Source organism: Palaemon carinicauda, chromosome 5 (genome assembly GCF_036898095.1).
Source record: "Palaemon carinicauda isolate YSFRI2023 chromosome 5, ASM3689809v2, whole genome shotgun sequence".
NCBI lineage: Eukaryota > Metazoa > Arthropoda > Malacostraca > Decapoda > Palaemonidae > Palaemon > Palaemon carinicauda.
In genome coordinates this window covers 158,030,670-158,045,111 of record NC_090729.1, presented here as the reverse complement: position 1 = coordinate 158,045,111, position 14,442 = coordinate 158,030,670, and the positions used below count along the sequence as shown (strand labels likewise).

At 38.1% G+C, this 14,442-nt stretch overlaps 1 protein-coding gene across 1 annotated transcript in view; it reads left to right on the top strand.

Moving 5' to 3' along the window:
• The window catches only part of AGO3 (Argonaute 3), a 431,904-nt gene that overhangs the window by 161,038 nt on the left and 256,424 nt on the right, over window positions 1–14,442 (top strand). The window contains exon 6 of the mRNA XM_068374249.1: window positions 13,273–13,282. Coding sequence (XP_068230350.1) covers window positions 13,273–13,282 — 10 coding nt within the window. The remainder of the gene's footprint in view (window positions 1–13,272; window positions 13,283–14,442) is intronic.

Genomic DNA, 14,442 nt, shown 5'->3' with positions numbered 1-14,442 from the left:
CCCCATAACTCTCTAGCGGTAGTATCTCAACGGCCGGCTGGTGCCCAGGCCAACCTACTACCTACCTACCTAGTATTTATTTAAAGAAAATGTTAACACCATGTCTACCTTCTCGCCGATCGTCCATCTCCTCCTGGCGTAGCAAATCCTACACCTGCGTTTGCCTGTCTCTAAGGTAAAAGTGGCAATAAAACACTTTTTTTATTTATTTCTTTATAATTATCTTTTTTACATGCTTCTTTCATATTATGCAGTTATGTTATTGTTATGTGTAATTATGTGTAGCCATTTATTAAGGATTTATTATGGGTTTTTAGGCTGAGGAACAAATTAAATGAATTACCATGTATTCTTATGGGAAAATTCGTTTCTACATCCGAACATTTTCTACATCCGAAGTTGGTTGTGGAACGAATTAAATTCGTATGTAGAGGTACCACTGTAACTGAAAACAGTGGTTTGTTCTTTGTTAAAATTTGGAATAAAAACTCCCAAGCTTCTCAGTTTCCTGTTATGACACTCTTGTATGGTAGAAACCTACTCAGAAATACTCTTATTAAAAAGTTTTTTAAAAATTATTGAGTCAATCAAGGTAAAATTGTTACATAGATTTTTAAGATTATCGTTGATGACATCGTTATGCTTGTTAACAGATTTTTGTTTATTCGTTATTTCTATTTCTAAAAGACATTTTGTTGCATCATGATAAAATTGTGTTTGGTATAAAGACGATCTATACAGTTTAAATTTTACAAAATTTGGTACAATATTATTCAGTTGACAATATTGAAGAAATTCAAGATCAAGTTTGGCCTTTTCAAATTTCCTCTTCTCGAGAGTCCTGCACTGCGAAAGTAGTTCAGCTCCGTAACGATGTCGAACAAGTTCATGGAAACGAAGGAAGCCTCTTGATCTGATGCGAAGTAGAAAAAGCAGTACGTAGAAAAAACTTTGAAATTCCATATTTAAGGTAGTTCTTTGTTGGTTCCCCTCACAGCCACGCCCAGGTTGAAATAGGTCCAAGAGACATCATCAGAGAAGGTGGCGGCAGCCAGTATCTTATATTTCTCAAAAAGGACAGGGAAATAGGTAGTTCTAGATATCCATTTATTAAAAATCCTGACGTTTCGTGATCGTCATTATCACATATTCCAGGGCTGCAAATAGGAAGTAAATATATTACATTGAGAAACAGTAATATACAAATATATATATAAAGTGAAAATTGTTAAAAAAAAAAAATTAAAAATTCAAGGCGGACATGTTTAAATTTGCTACTAAAAGGAAAAATTACTGTGCTAGAGTGGGTGATGTGATAAAATCCCAAATAATTGCTGCAAAGGGAAAATTAGGTTTAGTATAACTTCATATGGCAAAGAGAGCCTTAGAAGGAAGCCTTTTCATGTCCTACCAATACATCCCAAGTCAAAGTATTGAACAAGAAATTGTGAATTTGGTAATTTGCTCTAAAGCTATTCCTATGCACATTTGTAAAAGGAATGTTTTAAAGATAAAAAATTCAAAATATGCTTCAAATGCTAATCACATGATGTTATATGCAAGAAATGTACAGAAAATAAAAAGAAATGTGTCAAACCAACAACATAAAACTTTAGCAGCCAAATTCCTAGTAAAAAACAATCTAAGTAAAAAGAAAATGCAAAAGATGAAGGAGAACAGATATGCAACATCCACTACAAATAATGGTGCAAGTTATGCCAAAGTAACAGCTACCATAGAGGGAATTTTCAAGTTAATGCAAAAAGCCTTTTGAATGATTTAAGATGACACAAGAATTGCGATAACAAATATAGCAATAAAATTGCGGCAGCGTCTAGGAAGATTCTACCTCACAATAATAAACAGCGTATTAGCTGATAACAATTTACTAACAATGCATTCTCTGAAGAAGCAATAAGTAAGGTAGAAAACACCATGAGGGGGAACAAGAGACCACAAAACCGTAAAGGAATAACAAGTGAGTTTCAAGCATTTCATAAGATACAACAGGATGGCATTATTACACAATAGACAGTGAGAGCTCATTAAAAAAGGGATTTTGACGTAGGAAAAATCTATTTCTGGGCGAGGGACCTGTGCCGCCCAGTGAATAAGCTCCATTTAGCACTTATTCTTAGGTAATTTACTGCTAAATATACCAGAGAAAAAATGTAAAGGAGTGCTAGGTTAACTAGCTCGCTCACCTATTGGTGTCGGTATAAAATTGGGCGTATAATCCAGAGGTCCCGCACTATTTAGATTCATCCACGACAAAGATCCCAATAGAGGAGAGCCGTTCAACCTCACTCGGCACCACCAACTCTGCATCCGCTCAGAACCTAACTCCTTTTAGCACGCCTGTGTCGCGGTGTTACTATGTGTATTATTTTTATTATTAATTAAATGTTATTTGTTTTTGTGAATATTCATTATTTAGCGTTTAGAACCCTCGTGGTTCATTTTTAGGGCCGATATCAGTTACGTATCGTTATGGCTTGCCGACCTTCGTTACTAGGCGGCAAATTTATTTTATAAGTCATCAGGTGTGTCCTTTGTGATTTATTTATTATGTTGCATGCCTTGCCCTAAAATTTTTATGTGTATATTTATATAAGTTTTCAACGCTATTACTATTATAATGAATATTTGTGCTATTACTCCGTTTGATCTGTCTGGTTGGGGATCGTCAGTTGGTAGCCCTGCTGCTCCGTATCACGTGATCCTCCCCCATGCTCCCCCTCTCGCTAGGTGGGCGGTTAGGCTTCTCTCCCCCCTCCCCTAGGGGACCGTGGCCTTCCCTCCTTTAGAGGGGGTAGTTCAGTGTGTATGGACTTTGTCCTCCGGGTGTCCCGGCGGGTTCGTCTCTGTCTAGACGGGTTGGCCACCGGTCAACAGAGTTGGATCCCGGTGCACCCTGTTTTATATTCACTTATCACACTTTTATTATGTTATACGAAACCCTCCGGGTTCGGTTGGCGGTGAAATCTTCATACTCTTAATTGAATCTAATTGACATTAAACATGCCAATTCCTCCATCAGATATAAAAACTGTGCAAGAAACGCAGTATCAATCAATAGGAGAAATACAAGGTTCACAACCCCCCCTCCCCCCCTCCTCCTCCTCCCAAGTCTCGCCAACCCTCTCATTTTGCAAGATTCACAATTATTAGCCCCAGCATAAAAAATACTATACTAGAAAACAAAAAGTAAAAGAAAAACAAGCAAGATACACGTACCTTCATATTGGTAAAATTGTGGTTAAAACCATACTTAACATCACTCTTAATAATACTTAACGTTCCAAACTATTCCGTACCCTGGTTGGTTAACTATCTGTGTTTATTCTTCTTTCACCCACCTTTCCTGTTTGTTAAAAAAAATTACTTTTATAAGGCTATTGAGTTAAATTTTGAAAATTATGTTAACTTGAAATATATATTTGAGGTGAAAATTGAACAAAATAAAAAATTGAGCAAAGATTTAATGGGGCTCCAGCAAGGTCTATGCTGCTTATGGACAAGGTGATCAGTGCCATTAATATCAGGGATGTGATGAAATACCTTGACAAGATTTTAGTCTTCAGTAGAACAGTGGAATGTCTGGAGGTGGTCCTGGAGAGGTTGAAAGCAGAGAACCTCAAAGTCAAACCAAGTAAAGGCCAGATGCTTTATGGAAGGTTGAAATACAGGTATCTTGGTCCAAAGATGATGTTCCTCCGGATCTAGAGAAATATCAGCTATCAAAGACGGGCTCACTCCCAAGAATGCACAACGGCTTCTGAAGTTCTTAGGTTTAGCCAGGTACTACTGTATTGGCACTTTGTTCAATGCTTTTCAGTGGTTGCGCATCCTCTATGTCAGCTGACCGGAAATACTGTTCAAAAAGGGAGCTGGCGGAAGCCTAGTCAGACTATTTTTCCTTGGAATATGGACAAAGAAGGTCAACATGCATTCCAGAGCCATAAAGATGCCTTAGCACAACCTCCAGTGCTGAGGTATCCAGATTTCATCCAGCCATATGTACTTGAGACATACTGTAGACAAGTTTTGATGGTTTGGAAACAGTATTATCTCAAGGTCTGAATGGCAAAGCCATAAAAAGCTATGCCAGCAGAGCCTCAAGTGCTGCAGACTACAATAGTTTCCTATTTGAACTACTCGTATTGAAGTGGGTAGTGACTGAAAAGTATACGTCTTATACAATAGGAGCCCAGTGTATTGTATACACAGACTACAACCCTTTGTCATACATTCATTCAACTGCTTTGTTAGGGCCTACGGAATTTAGATGGGTGGCTAAGTTAGCACCATTCTAGCTGAAAATCAAGTACAAATGGGGAAACTAAATATGAATGCTTACGCATTAAGCAGAAGACGGCAGAAGGAACCAGAATCTTATTTGGCATGCTTTGAAAAGCTACATATCCACACTTTGGCGACAGAGTTTGGGTTAAAGTTTGTGACTGAGATTCAACTTGACATTGTCAATAAATCCCAGACTAATTATCATTGTGTACTGTATTCAAGAAGTGTCTGCCAACATAGTAGCTACTGGTACATTGCCACAGATTTCATAATAGGACATATTGGATTTTCAACCAGATTAGGTGCTCTAAAGAGTGATTTATTATATGAAGGCTAGAGTTCACCCAGATATATGTTCAGAGGAAGAAAGTAACGAAAGAATCTTAAAAGATTTTTAATGGCTTTGATAGCATTCATCTAAGGTTAGGAGTGACCTATATACAAGTCAAGCGACAGTGAAAAAAAGGCAACCAGCCTATCTTGCCAGAAGCTCTAAAACCACAGATTCCTACATCTAGCCTGTAGATTTTTGGGTCTGAAAATCCAAGGACCTTAGAAATTATTGTGAGAAGTGTTTGAGGTGCAAATTAGCAGAAGGAAGAATCTCAAAGCCATACTTGGGTTGCTGATAGCTACGAAATCTCTTGAAGTATTAGTTATAGTTTTCACCCTTCTTGAAGTATTAGTTATAGTTTTCACCCTTCTTGAAGTTTTAGTTATAGTTTTCACCCTTAGAACAATTCTTTCAGCATCAAGAATGCTATGTGCTTAAGCTCTGCTAAATTCACCCAAGTTATCCTCATGAGAGATCAGAAGGCACACAGTAGCCAAAATGTTCTTGAGCTTTGACATGCCAAATTGTATTGAGAGTGACCAAGGGAGGAATTTTGAATGTGCAGCCTTTAAAGAATTAGGTACTATTTATGGGATAGCCAAGAGTTGTTCCGCGGGCCAAAGGCTTTAACCAAACGCAACACATTAGGTTGAGAATCCTGGAGAAAGAGCAGAAATTGCCTTTTGATCATCTGTTATATAAAACAGAGTGAAGATGAGGGAGACACCAATGAGTGGGTGGCAGCTCACAAACAAATACTGAGAAGTGCATTCTATATAGCTTCAAAATACTCAGATAAGGAGCTCTCAAAAGAAAGCATAGTTCTGATCAGATCACCAATGCAACCAAATTGCCAGTTGGAGGCAGTCATCATGAGAATTTTTAAAATCGTGGGTCATTCAAAAATACAGAATCAGTGGGAAAGGCAGCCTTACATTGTGATAGATAAGCCAGATCCAAAAGACATAGAGTGGCACCCCTGTGCAGCGACAAGCGCATAAAACTTCCAGGGATCCTTCTAGGCACTTCATTGCTAGAATGAATAGCCTTTCCTGACAACCCTTCAAGGGCTGAAGGTCTTGAGGAAGGGAGGGAGACTTGCTAGATGAGGATAGTGCTCCCACTATGGGTCCATTCCCCCCCTGCAGTTCCACTGGTTGGGTGATTCCTGTGAAGAAGGTGACAGTGTTGGCAGTGCCATGGGCTGAACCCTGGATAGTAAGTGCCCTTCAATCGGGTTACGTTGTCCCGTTCATCAGCTCTCTCCCTCACAGTTACTCGTCCAGTGAGATCATTGTCCTTCACGAAAGAAGGGATCAGTGGAGGACGTCGCCCTTCAGTCAGAAGTCCAGATGATCTTTAAGAAAGACCTTCTCCAGGAGGTCATTGATGGGATCCCAGGCTTCATCTGGAGGCTGGAGATTAGTCATAGCCCTCTGTCTTGAACGAGTTTGTCCTTCAAACTCCATTGAAGATGGAGACTGAGCCACGGTCACACCAGGAGACCTCATGATCAAGTTGGGCCTGAAAGATATGTACTTTCAGATACGATCCATCCAGTGTCAAGGAAGTACCTAAGATTCCAACAGCACGACAGGACATACAAGTTTTGAGTGCTATGCTTCAGCCTGTGACAGCACCACAAGTGTTCCCGAGGGTGTTAACTCTAGTTTTAGCCTGAGCCCCTGCCAAAGGCACTAGTCTACTCTGTTATCAGGACGACTGGTTGATTCTAGCTGACTCGGTAGAGACCCTTCGTATACAGAGAAAGCCTCTCAAGTTTTGCTATGATCTAGGGGTCATTGTAAACTTTGAAAGTCATCCCTGCAGCTCAAGCAAGACCTGGTAAATCTAGAAACGCAAATAAACACCCGATTATGGAAGATATTTCCATCTCAAAGCAGAGTCAAAAGGTAGTGTTTACTCTTGTGTGAGGTTCGCTACATGCTGACCAGTGGCAATGCCTTTTGGAACACTTAATATCCTATGAATGCTTTAGTCCCCAACAGTCGCCTCTGCACTCAGTCACTTCAGTGATGGCACAAATGCCCTATGGTCTAAGCAGGGTTCCTCTGGAAGCGTTAATTCCGGTAGGATAAGAGCAGGAGAAAGGCTTTAGTTGGTGGATGCAAGACTCTAACCTTCTCAGAGGGGTAGATTTTCTTTCATCTCTTCCAGATTTGATGCTCTTCACACACATCAAAAGGGTGAGAGTCTCACCTGTAACAGCACATGGCCGGACTCTTGTCCAGCTCCTATCGGCAATGCCACATAAACCTGTAGTTGAAGGCAACCTTTTTAGCTACAAAACGACTGTAGTAGTGTGCTTAAACAAACAAGGAGATACCTTTTCACAATAGCTCTGCCATCTAGTTGCAGAGATTTTCCGATGGACAGAAAACAAACAGGTCTCCTTTTCAGACAATGAAGGAACATCATTACAGACAGTCTAAGCAGGAGGACTCATATAGTTGGGTCCGAATGGTCTTTGAATCCTTACATAGCGACCAAAGTCCTGACTATGTGAGGTTCGCCGCTACTAGACCTCTTTGTGACATCTAGATCACAGATTGCCGATGTACTACTCTCCAGTACCAAACCTACTAACAGTCTTCCAGGATGCATTCTAACATCCCTAGAACACCTAGATGCTTATGCGTTCCCCTGTTTTGCCTCGAGTTTGGGTCATCTTTCAACCTATCAATCACGCTAATAGCTCTGCTATGGCAGTGTGCAAAGTGGTAACTGGACCTCCTCCTGCTGCTGACACAGGTTCCAAGGGAGCTACCCACTTACATGTCAACCACACACAAAGAGCTATCACATAGAAGTCGCATCCATGTGACTTCATACCTGGAGGTTATCCAGCATATCACTCTGAAAGGGTTTTTGCTACTATTTGCAAAGTCTGGACACCTCAGGAGGTCCTCTATCCCAGTCTATCTGGCGAAGTGGGAAATCTTTTGTGCTCCTATACCCCTGATTATTAATATTATTATTATTATTATTATTATTATTATTATTATTACTAGCTAAGCTATAAACCTAGTTAGAATCCAATATAAACCCAAGGGCTCCAATAGGGGAAATAGCCCAGTTAGGAAAGGAAATCAGGAAACATGGTGTGACTGAATGTACCCCCAAACAAAAGAATTCTAAATCAATACAGTGAAAGACCAGGGTACAGAGGCTTGGCACTACCCAAGACTAAAGAACAAAGGTTTGATTTTGGAGTGTCCTCAGAAAAGAACTGCGTACCATAGCTAAAGAGTCTCTTCTACCTTTACCAAGAGGAAAATAGCCACTGAATGATTATTGTAGTAGTTAACCTCGTGAGTGAAGATGAATTTCTCTGTTATCCTAGTGTTGTCAGGTATATAGGGAAAGAGGAGAATGTATAAACAATAGGCCTGACTATTTAGTGTATGTGTAGGCAAAGGAAAAAAAGAGCCGTAGCCCGAGAGGGAACCAATGTAGTGCAATGTGGCTAGTCAAAGAACCCAGTGACTTGTTAAAATAGCTCAACGGGTGGCTGGTGCCCTGTTTCATCTCTGTGAGGAAGATCTTTACTCAGTCTCAGTAGTGAAAGGCTATTCCTTAAGGAGTTGACATTTATCCTTTTCAGCAGAATTATCCGTACTCATACAGAGCTTTTGAGTTATCTTGCCATCGGTCGAAAGTAAGACCTTATTGGAACTTGGTTAAAGTCTTATGTTTCTTGAATGAAGCTTCTTATGAACTGTTGAGTCAAACGTCGGGCCGTGACTAGACCATTAAAACGGTGATTCCTCTTACCTTGGCCTTTGTAAAGAGGGTCAGTGAGTTGCAAGGTCTCATCTAAGACATCACCCATTCAAGCATTCAAGAGGAAGGGGTAGGTTGCACTTGGCTTCGTCCCCGAGTTTATTGCTAAGACTCAAAATCCGGCTGTAGCGATGCTAGGTTCGGTCCCTCCTGAATTGTGAGTGTATGGGAGGTAACTGATGATACTGATAATCTGTTACAATGTCCTGTGGGAGTATTAAAGCTCTATCTCAAGTGTACCATAGGAGGTCGTCCACACAGCAAACATCTGCTTATCATCACGGCCAGGGTCAAAAAGACAATAACCAAAAACACGATTTCCTCCAGGATTAGGCAGGTCATTGACCTCAATCCTTACCCTATTCATCAGAGAAGATGCCCCTGGCATTCAAAGGGGATTTTTCATTGACAGGTGTTTCAAACAGTCGTGTGGAAGTCAAACCACTTTCAACGACATGTGACATTGGTCCCTAGATACGGTCTATCCAGGCTTTGTGGTGGCCACAAGGCAAGTGGTCTAGCTGCCTTAGCTCTCTTACAGGACAATTAGCAATCAGTCAAGGGCAGAGATTATGGTATTAGCCTGGAGTGAATGTAAAGGCCTTTTCTTTTCTTCATCTTTCCCTCTCTTGGGGTACATCATCCAAGACCCTGCTAGCTGGCATCCATCAGCTGCAGGTAAGCTCCATTTTTAAAGTTGCTTGAATATATATTTATGATTTTATATTCCATTGCATCCCCAATTTCCTTGCAATGGGGATTTGGGTTGCCTAGGTCTCTGTGTATAACCACAAATCCATTGTTAATACATAGCCTAAATGTAGTCACAGATTGGTTCCCCACTTACTGTCCATTATTGCACGGGCTGGTGACCTTTCTAGTTTTATTAAACCAACAGATTCTTGAGGTGTTAGGATACCCATCCCAAATTTCTTTGAGCTTAGGATGTGGCAAACCCTTGGCAAAGTTTCCAGCTAGTTGAATGGATTTACACTCACCTATAGGTGACTTTGTAAAGAATGAGGGTTTGTATTTGTATAGGAACAAATGACAACTTTGGAAGTAATTTGTATTTTTCCCAACTATACGAACCTGAAGCTCCTTACACATACTCAACTCTCCACAACCTTCCCCCAGAAAGTGCTGGATACAATCAAAAGTGGTCTTGATAGTGATTTGGCATGTGGGTCTGGCTTCCCTCACTATCCCAGTAACTACCGGGAGGTTGTTAACACTACGTTAAAAGTTTTTATGGCCTTTTACACCAGTGCACGGTGAATCCTCTCCTATATAAAGAACTTCAGGTTTGTATTATTAGAAAAAATATAAATTACTTTCAAATTTGTCATATTTCTTCATCATCTAAGAAACCTAGGTTCAGAAGTCCTAGTTAGTAAAGTTATATTTGGAATCTGTGTTCTTTTTCTTCACAGAGAATTATATGGTTAGATTTACTACTCTTTCATTTTCAGTAATTAGTATCTGCTAGTTTAGCAGGCAATTCATTTGCTCCATAAATAAGCTGAATGTTAATTATTCATCAATTTTTTCTTACCTATTTTTTTTATTGATTTAAGGAGTGCAACTAGGCCCAATTAATACTTATTCTAAAGTTACTACAAACTTTGTCTGCTATTTTGTTTCTCAACCAATTTTTTTTTCTTAAAAATTTGAAAGAAAATCTTATACACAAGAAGTTGTACATTAGAAATTCTCCTAGCGCTTTATTTTTTATAAGTATTTTATTAATGTATAGAAGTCACTTTTAAAGGTGATATTTTCTTATGAAAGTTTTTCATGTTTTCTAAAAGTACATATTGTAGGCCATAAAATTCCCTATCGGTTTGTTTAAATGATAAAATTCAGTTGATATCCAAAAATGTAAATTAATTTAAATTTTCTTTGGAAATATTATTCTGTATTTTGAGAAATAGGGCTTCAAGGTTTTTTTTTTTTGTAGAAAATTATTAAATAGACTCTAATTATATACTAGTATGGGATTTTAGCAATAATTTTACTCATCATTGATGATATGGACATAATCACACTATTTCAGGGTTATTTACTAGCCAGTTATGAGCCCCTTACCTCAAATCCAAAATCATCCCTGCCTAAACACACCAAATGTACCAAATGCATACATGAGCAAGATGAAATATTCTCATCTGTATTTTTATGGGCAAATTTTATGTTTTTGTCTTGTTCATTTATCGTCTCCGACACTTCATGCATCTTTCATCATAATATGAATATTGTAAGTATAGTAACAAGCAGACAAAGAAAGAGGCTCATATGCAGCATATGCTTGTATAGAAATTATTATTATTATTATTATTATTACCTCCGCCAAGTGGCGGAGGTTATGTTTTCGGTTCGGTTTGTTTGTTTGTTTGTTTGTTTGTTTCTCTGTTTGTCTGTCTGTCTGTGGACAACGTAGAGGCCACATTTCTACACGGAATCACTTCAAACTTGGCCAAGTAGTTCCCCAATGTGTATGGAAGAACTGATTAAATTTTGGTCAAGGTCACCCCAAGGTCAAGGTCACAGGGGTCACTGGTGTCACTATGACATAAGTGGCCATATCAAGAGACAGAAATAAAGCACTGACTTTTGCATAAGCCAACAGGGAAGTCCTAGTCCAGGCGCAACCCATGGGTGATGTTCAAATTTATAAAGGTCAAAGGTCAAGGTCATATTGGTGCATTATATCAATGTCATATTAAGTATCAGTGGCAAATGAACAAAGATCACTTGAAGGTCAAAAGTCAAGCAGGTCACTTGAAGGTCAAGGTCACGTGAAGGTCAAGGTCACGTGAAGGTCAAGGTCACCTGAAGGTCAAGGTCACGTGAAGGTCAAGTACATTTGAAGATCAAGGTCACTTGTTAATTCATATGTTCGACTCTCGCGTCAATGCCATCATCACGTCAAAAAAAAATAAAATCGAACACACCCACAAGAGCTTCCCAATGCTACCAACACACAAACAGTCAAAAGTCCTTCAACCTCAGTGTCAGGTAACTGCCAAGGCCATTGAATGGTTAAGCTAAATTAAAGGTCAAACGTTACTTGAAAGTCGAAGTCACATCAATTCATGATTCTAGGACATATGGCGCTCTAGGTCACCTTGGCGGAGGTATGTCCTCTACGAGGACCATGTCCGCGTTCAGGACTTGCTCACTTGTTATTATTATTATTACTTGCTAATGTATAACACTAGTTGGAAAAGCAGGATGTTATAAGCCCAGGGGCTTCAGCAAGGAAAATAGCCCAGTGAGGAAAGGAAACCAGGAAAAATAAAGTATTTTAAGAACAGTAACACCATGAATAGCTCCTATATGAACTATAAAAACTTTAACAAAACAAGAGGAAGAGAAATAAAATAGAATAGTATGCTCGAGTGTACCCTCAAGCAAGAGAACTCAACCCAAGACAGTGGAAAACCATGGTACAGAGGTTATGACACTACCCAAGACCAGAGAACAGTGGTTTGAATTTTGGAGTGTCCTTCTCTTAGAAGAGCTGCTTACCATAGCTAAAGAGTTGCTTCTACCCTTAACCTAGAGGATAGTGACCACTGAACAATGACAGTGCAGTAGTTAACCTCTTGAGAGGACAATAGTTTGAGCTGCTTACCATAGCTAAAGAGTCCCTTCTACTCTTACCAAGAGGAAAGGGGTCACTAAACAATTACAGTGAAGTAACCTCTTGGGTGAAGAAGAATTATTTGTTAATCTCAGTGTTGTCAGCTGTATGAGGACAGAAGAGAATATGTGAAGAGTAGGTCAGACTATTCAGTGTACGTGTAAGCAAAAGGAAAATGAACTGTTACTAGAGAGAAGGATCCAATGTAGTGCTGTCTGGCCAGTCAAAGGACTCCATATCTCTCGAGCGGTTGTATCTCAACAGGTGGCTGGTGCCCTGGCCAACCTACTACTATATGATATACAATAAACTGGATGAGACATTCCTCAGAGGATAATAGAAAATAATGGAATTATTGTAAAAGTACTCCTGGTTTAATGACGGTTTTCTGTTCCAGCGACCCTGTAGTTTAGTGGATTCGTTGTGAAGCAAGTTATTCTCTTTATTTCGGCTAATAGCACTAATTTTCAGTTATATATTATGCCCAGAACTATAGCTTTTCTTTACAAAGTACACTCAACTCTCATTATCGGCAATTAATTAGATAAGAAATTTTTTCCCCTAAAAAATTATATTTTAACGAAACTTTATTTTACATGAAGTAAAAAACAGTATTAACTATGCTTTATTACCTTTATTAAACCTGACTTTTAAGAATGAAATTAGCACCAGTACAGTATACATACATACATATATATATATATATATATATATATATATATATATATATATATATATATATATATATATATATATACACACACATATATATATATATATATATATATATATATATATATATATATATATATACACAGGTATTGCTCGACTTACGACCTATGCGACATACGACTATTCAACTTTACGACCAATTTTTTATGGTGATCACGTCACAAGTTTATCGGAAATAGGACGAATATTTCCTTGAAAATAATCTATTTTCTTGTATACATATAAACAGATTTAGCTTGGTAAATTTTTATTTAGTTTTATTGTTAATATTCAGTATTTATTTTCAGTTGAAAATACATTAAGAAAAGTTGTAATATCTGTCGAGTTTATATTATGTCTGGTGACGTCACATCACCGGTGGAAAAATGTCCGGGCAATACAGTGATTTCCTTCCAATAGGCAAAAGATCAATATTAGTATTTCCATTATCGAAATATTAAATAACGATACAAAGTATTTTGACGGTCTGTAATGGTTGTCATGAGTATTACATAGCGTAAATTTGACTGTACGCTACACTTTTTTATTCTCTGATAATGGATCAATGTTTATCTAAAGAAAATATACTATTAGGGCAATTATTTTCTTGAAAATAATATATTTCCTTTTACATTATGAAAATAAAATACTTTTGTTTGTTAAGTTAGTATTTTCTTTTCAGTTCTTGCGAGAAACAAAGAAAATGAATTTAAATATTTTGCAAATCGTTCTTCGTAGAGTTTACTGTACGTCACGTGTCTTGTGACGTCATGTATCTGGCGGAAGCGCGCTGACAAACCGAATGATTTCTTTTCATTGTTACCGAGTAATCTTATTACAGCATTCCCATCATCGAAACACCCAGTAACGATAGCAAGTGTTTTAGTGGTCTGTATCATTAGTTATAAGATTAGTACAACTTACCGTAAATTTAAGAAAATAGTCTGATGACGTCATATTTCTGGCGGAAGGCGAGAGGCGAATCAAGTGATTTCCTTCCGATGCGTTACTATTCCCATAATCGAAACATCGAATAATGATGTATATAATTTTTTAATTTTCAAAAAAATAATATGAAGATACAACTGAATTAAAAACAAAATACAGAGAGAGAGAGAGAGAGAGAGAGAGAGAGAGAGAGAGAGAGAGAGAGAGAGAGAGAGAGAGAGAGAGAGCGTATTCCTTTTATAACTAATAATAAGGTCTATAAACAAACTGTATGGAAAATGTGATATCTTATAACATATTGGCGCTGATGTAATATGCATTATGAAGAAATTTCGAATGTCAAGAAAATTATATAAATCAGTGTTATTCGCACTATATATGTGTGCTCATAATAGTAATACGGCAGCGTGACCTTGAGATCAGCTGATGCCCACCAAAAGTAAATCAAAAGTATTTGTTGATTATTTATATACTCAAGAAATTGAAAAATTAAATATAAACATGCTTTAATGAATCACAATTAAACACAGTAATGTCTTATGAAATTTAAAGCCTTAATATTGAGCTAGAATACTGTATGAATCTTTAAAAATGAACTACCCGTATGCGATTGCGCGAGTGAGCTCACACGCACACACACAGAAAGATCTACAACGATTTCGCATTATACTTAATGATTAGACGAACTGTATGGAAA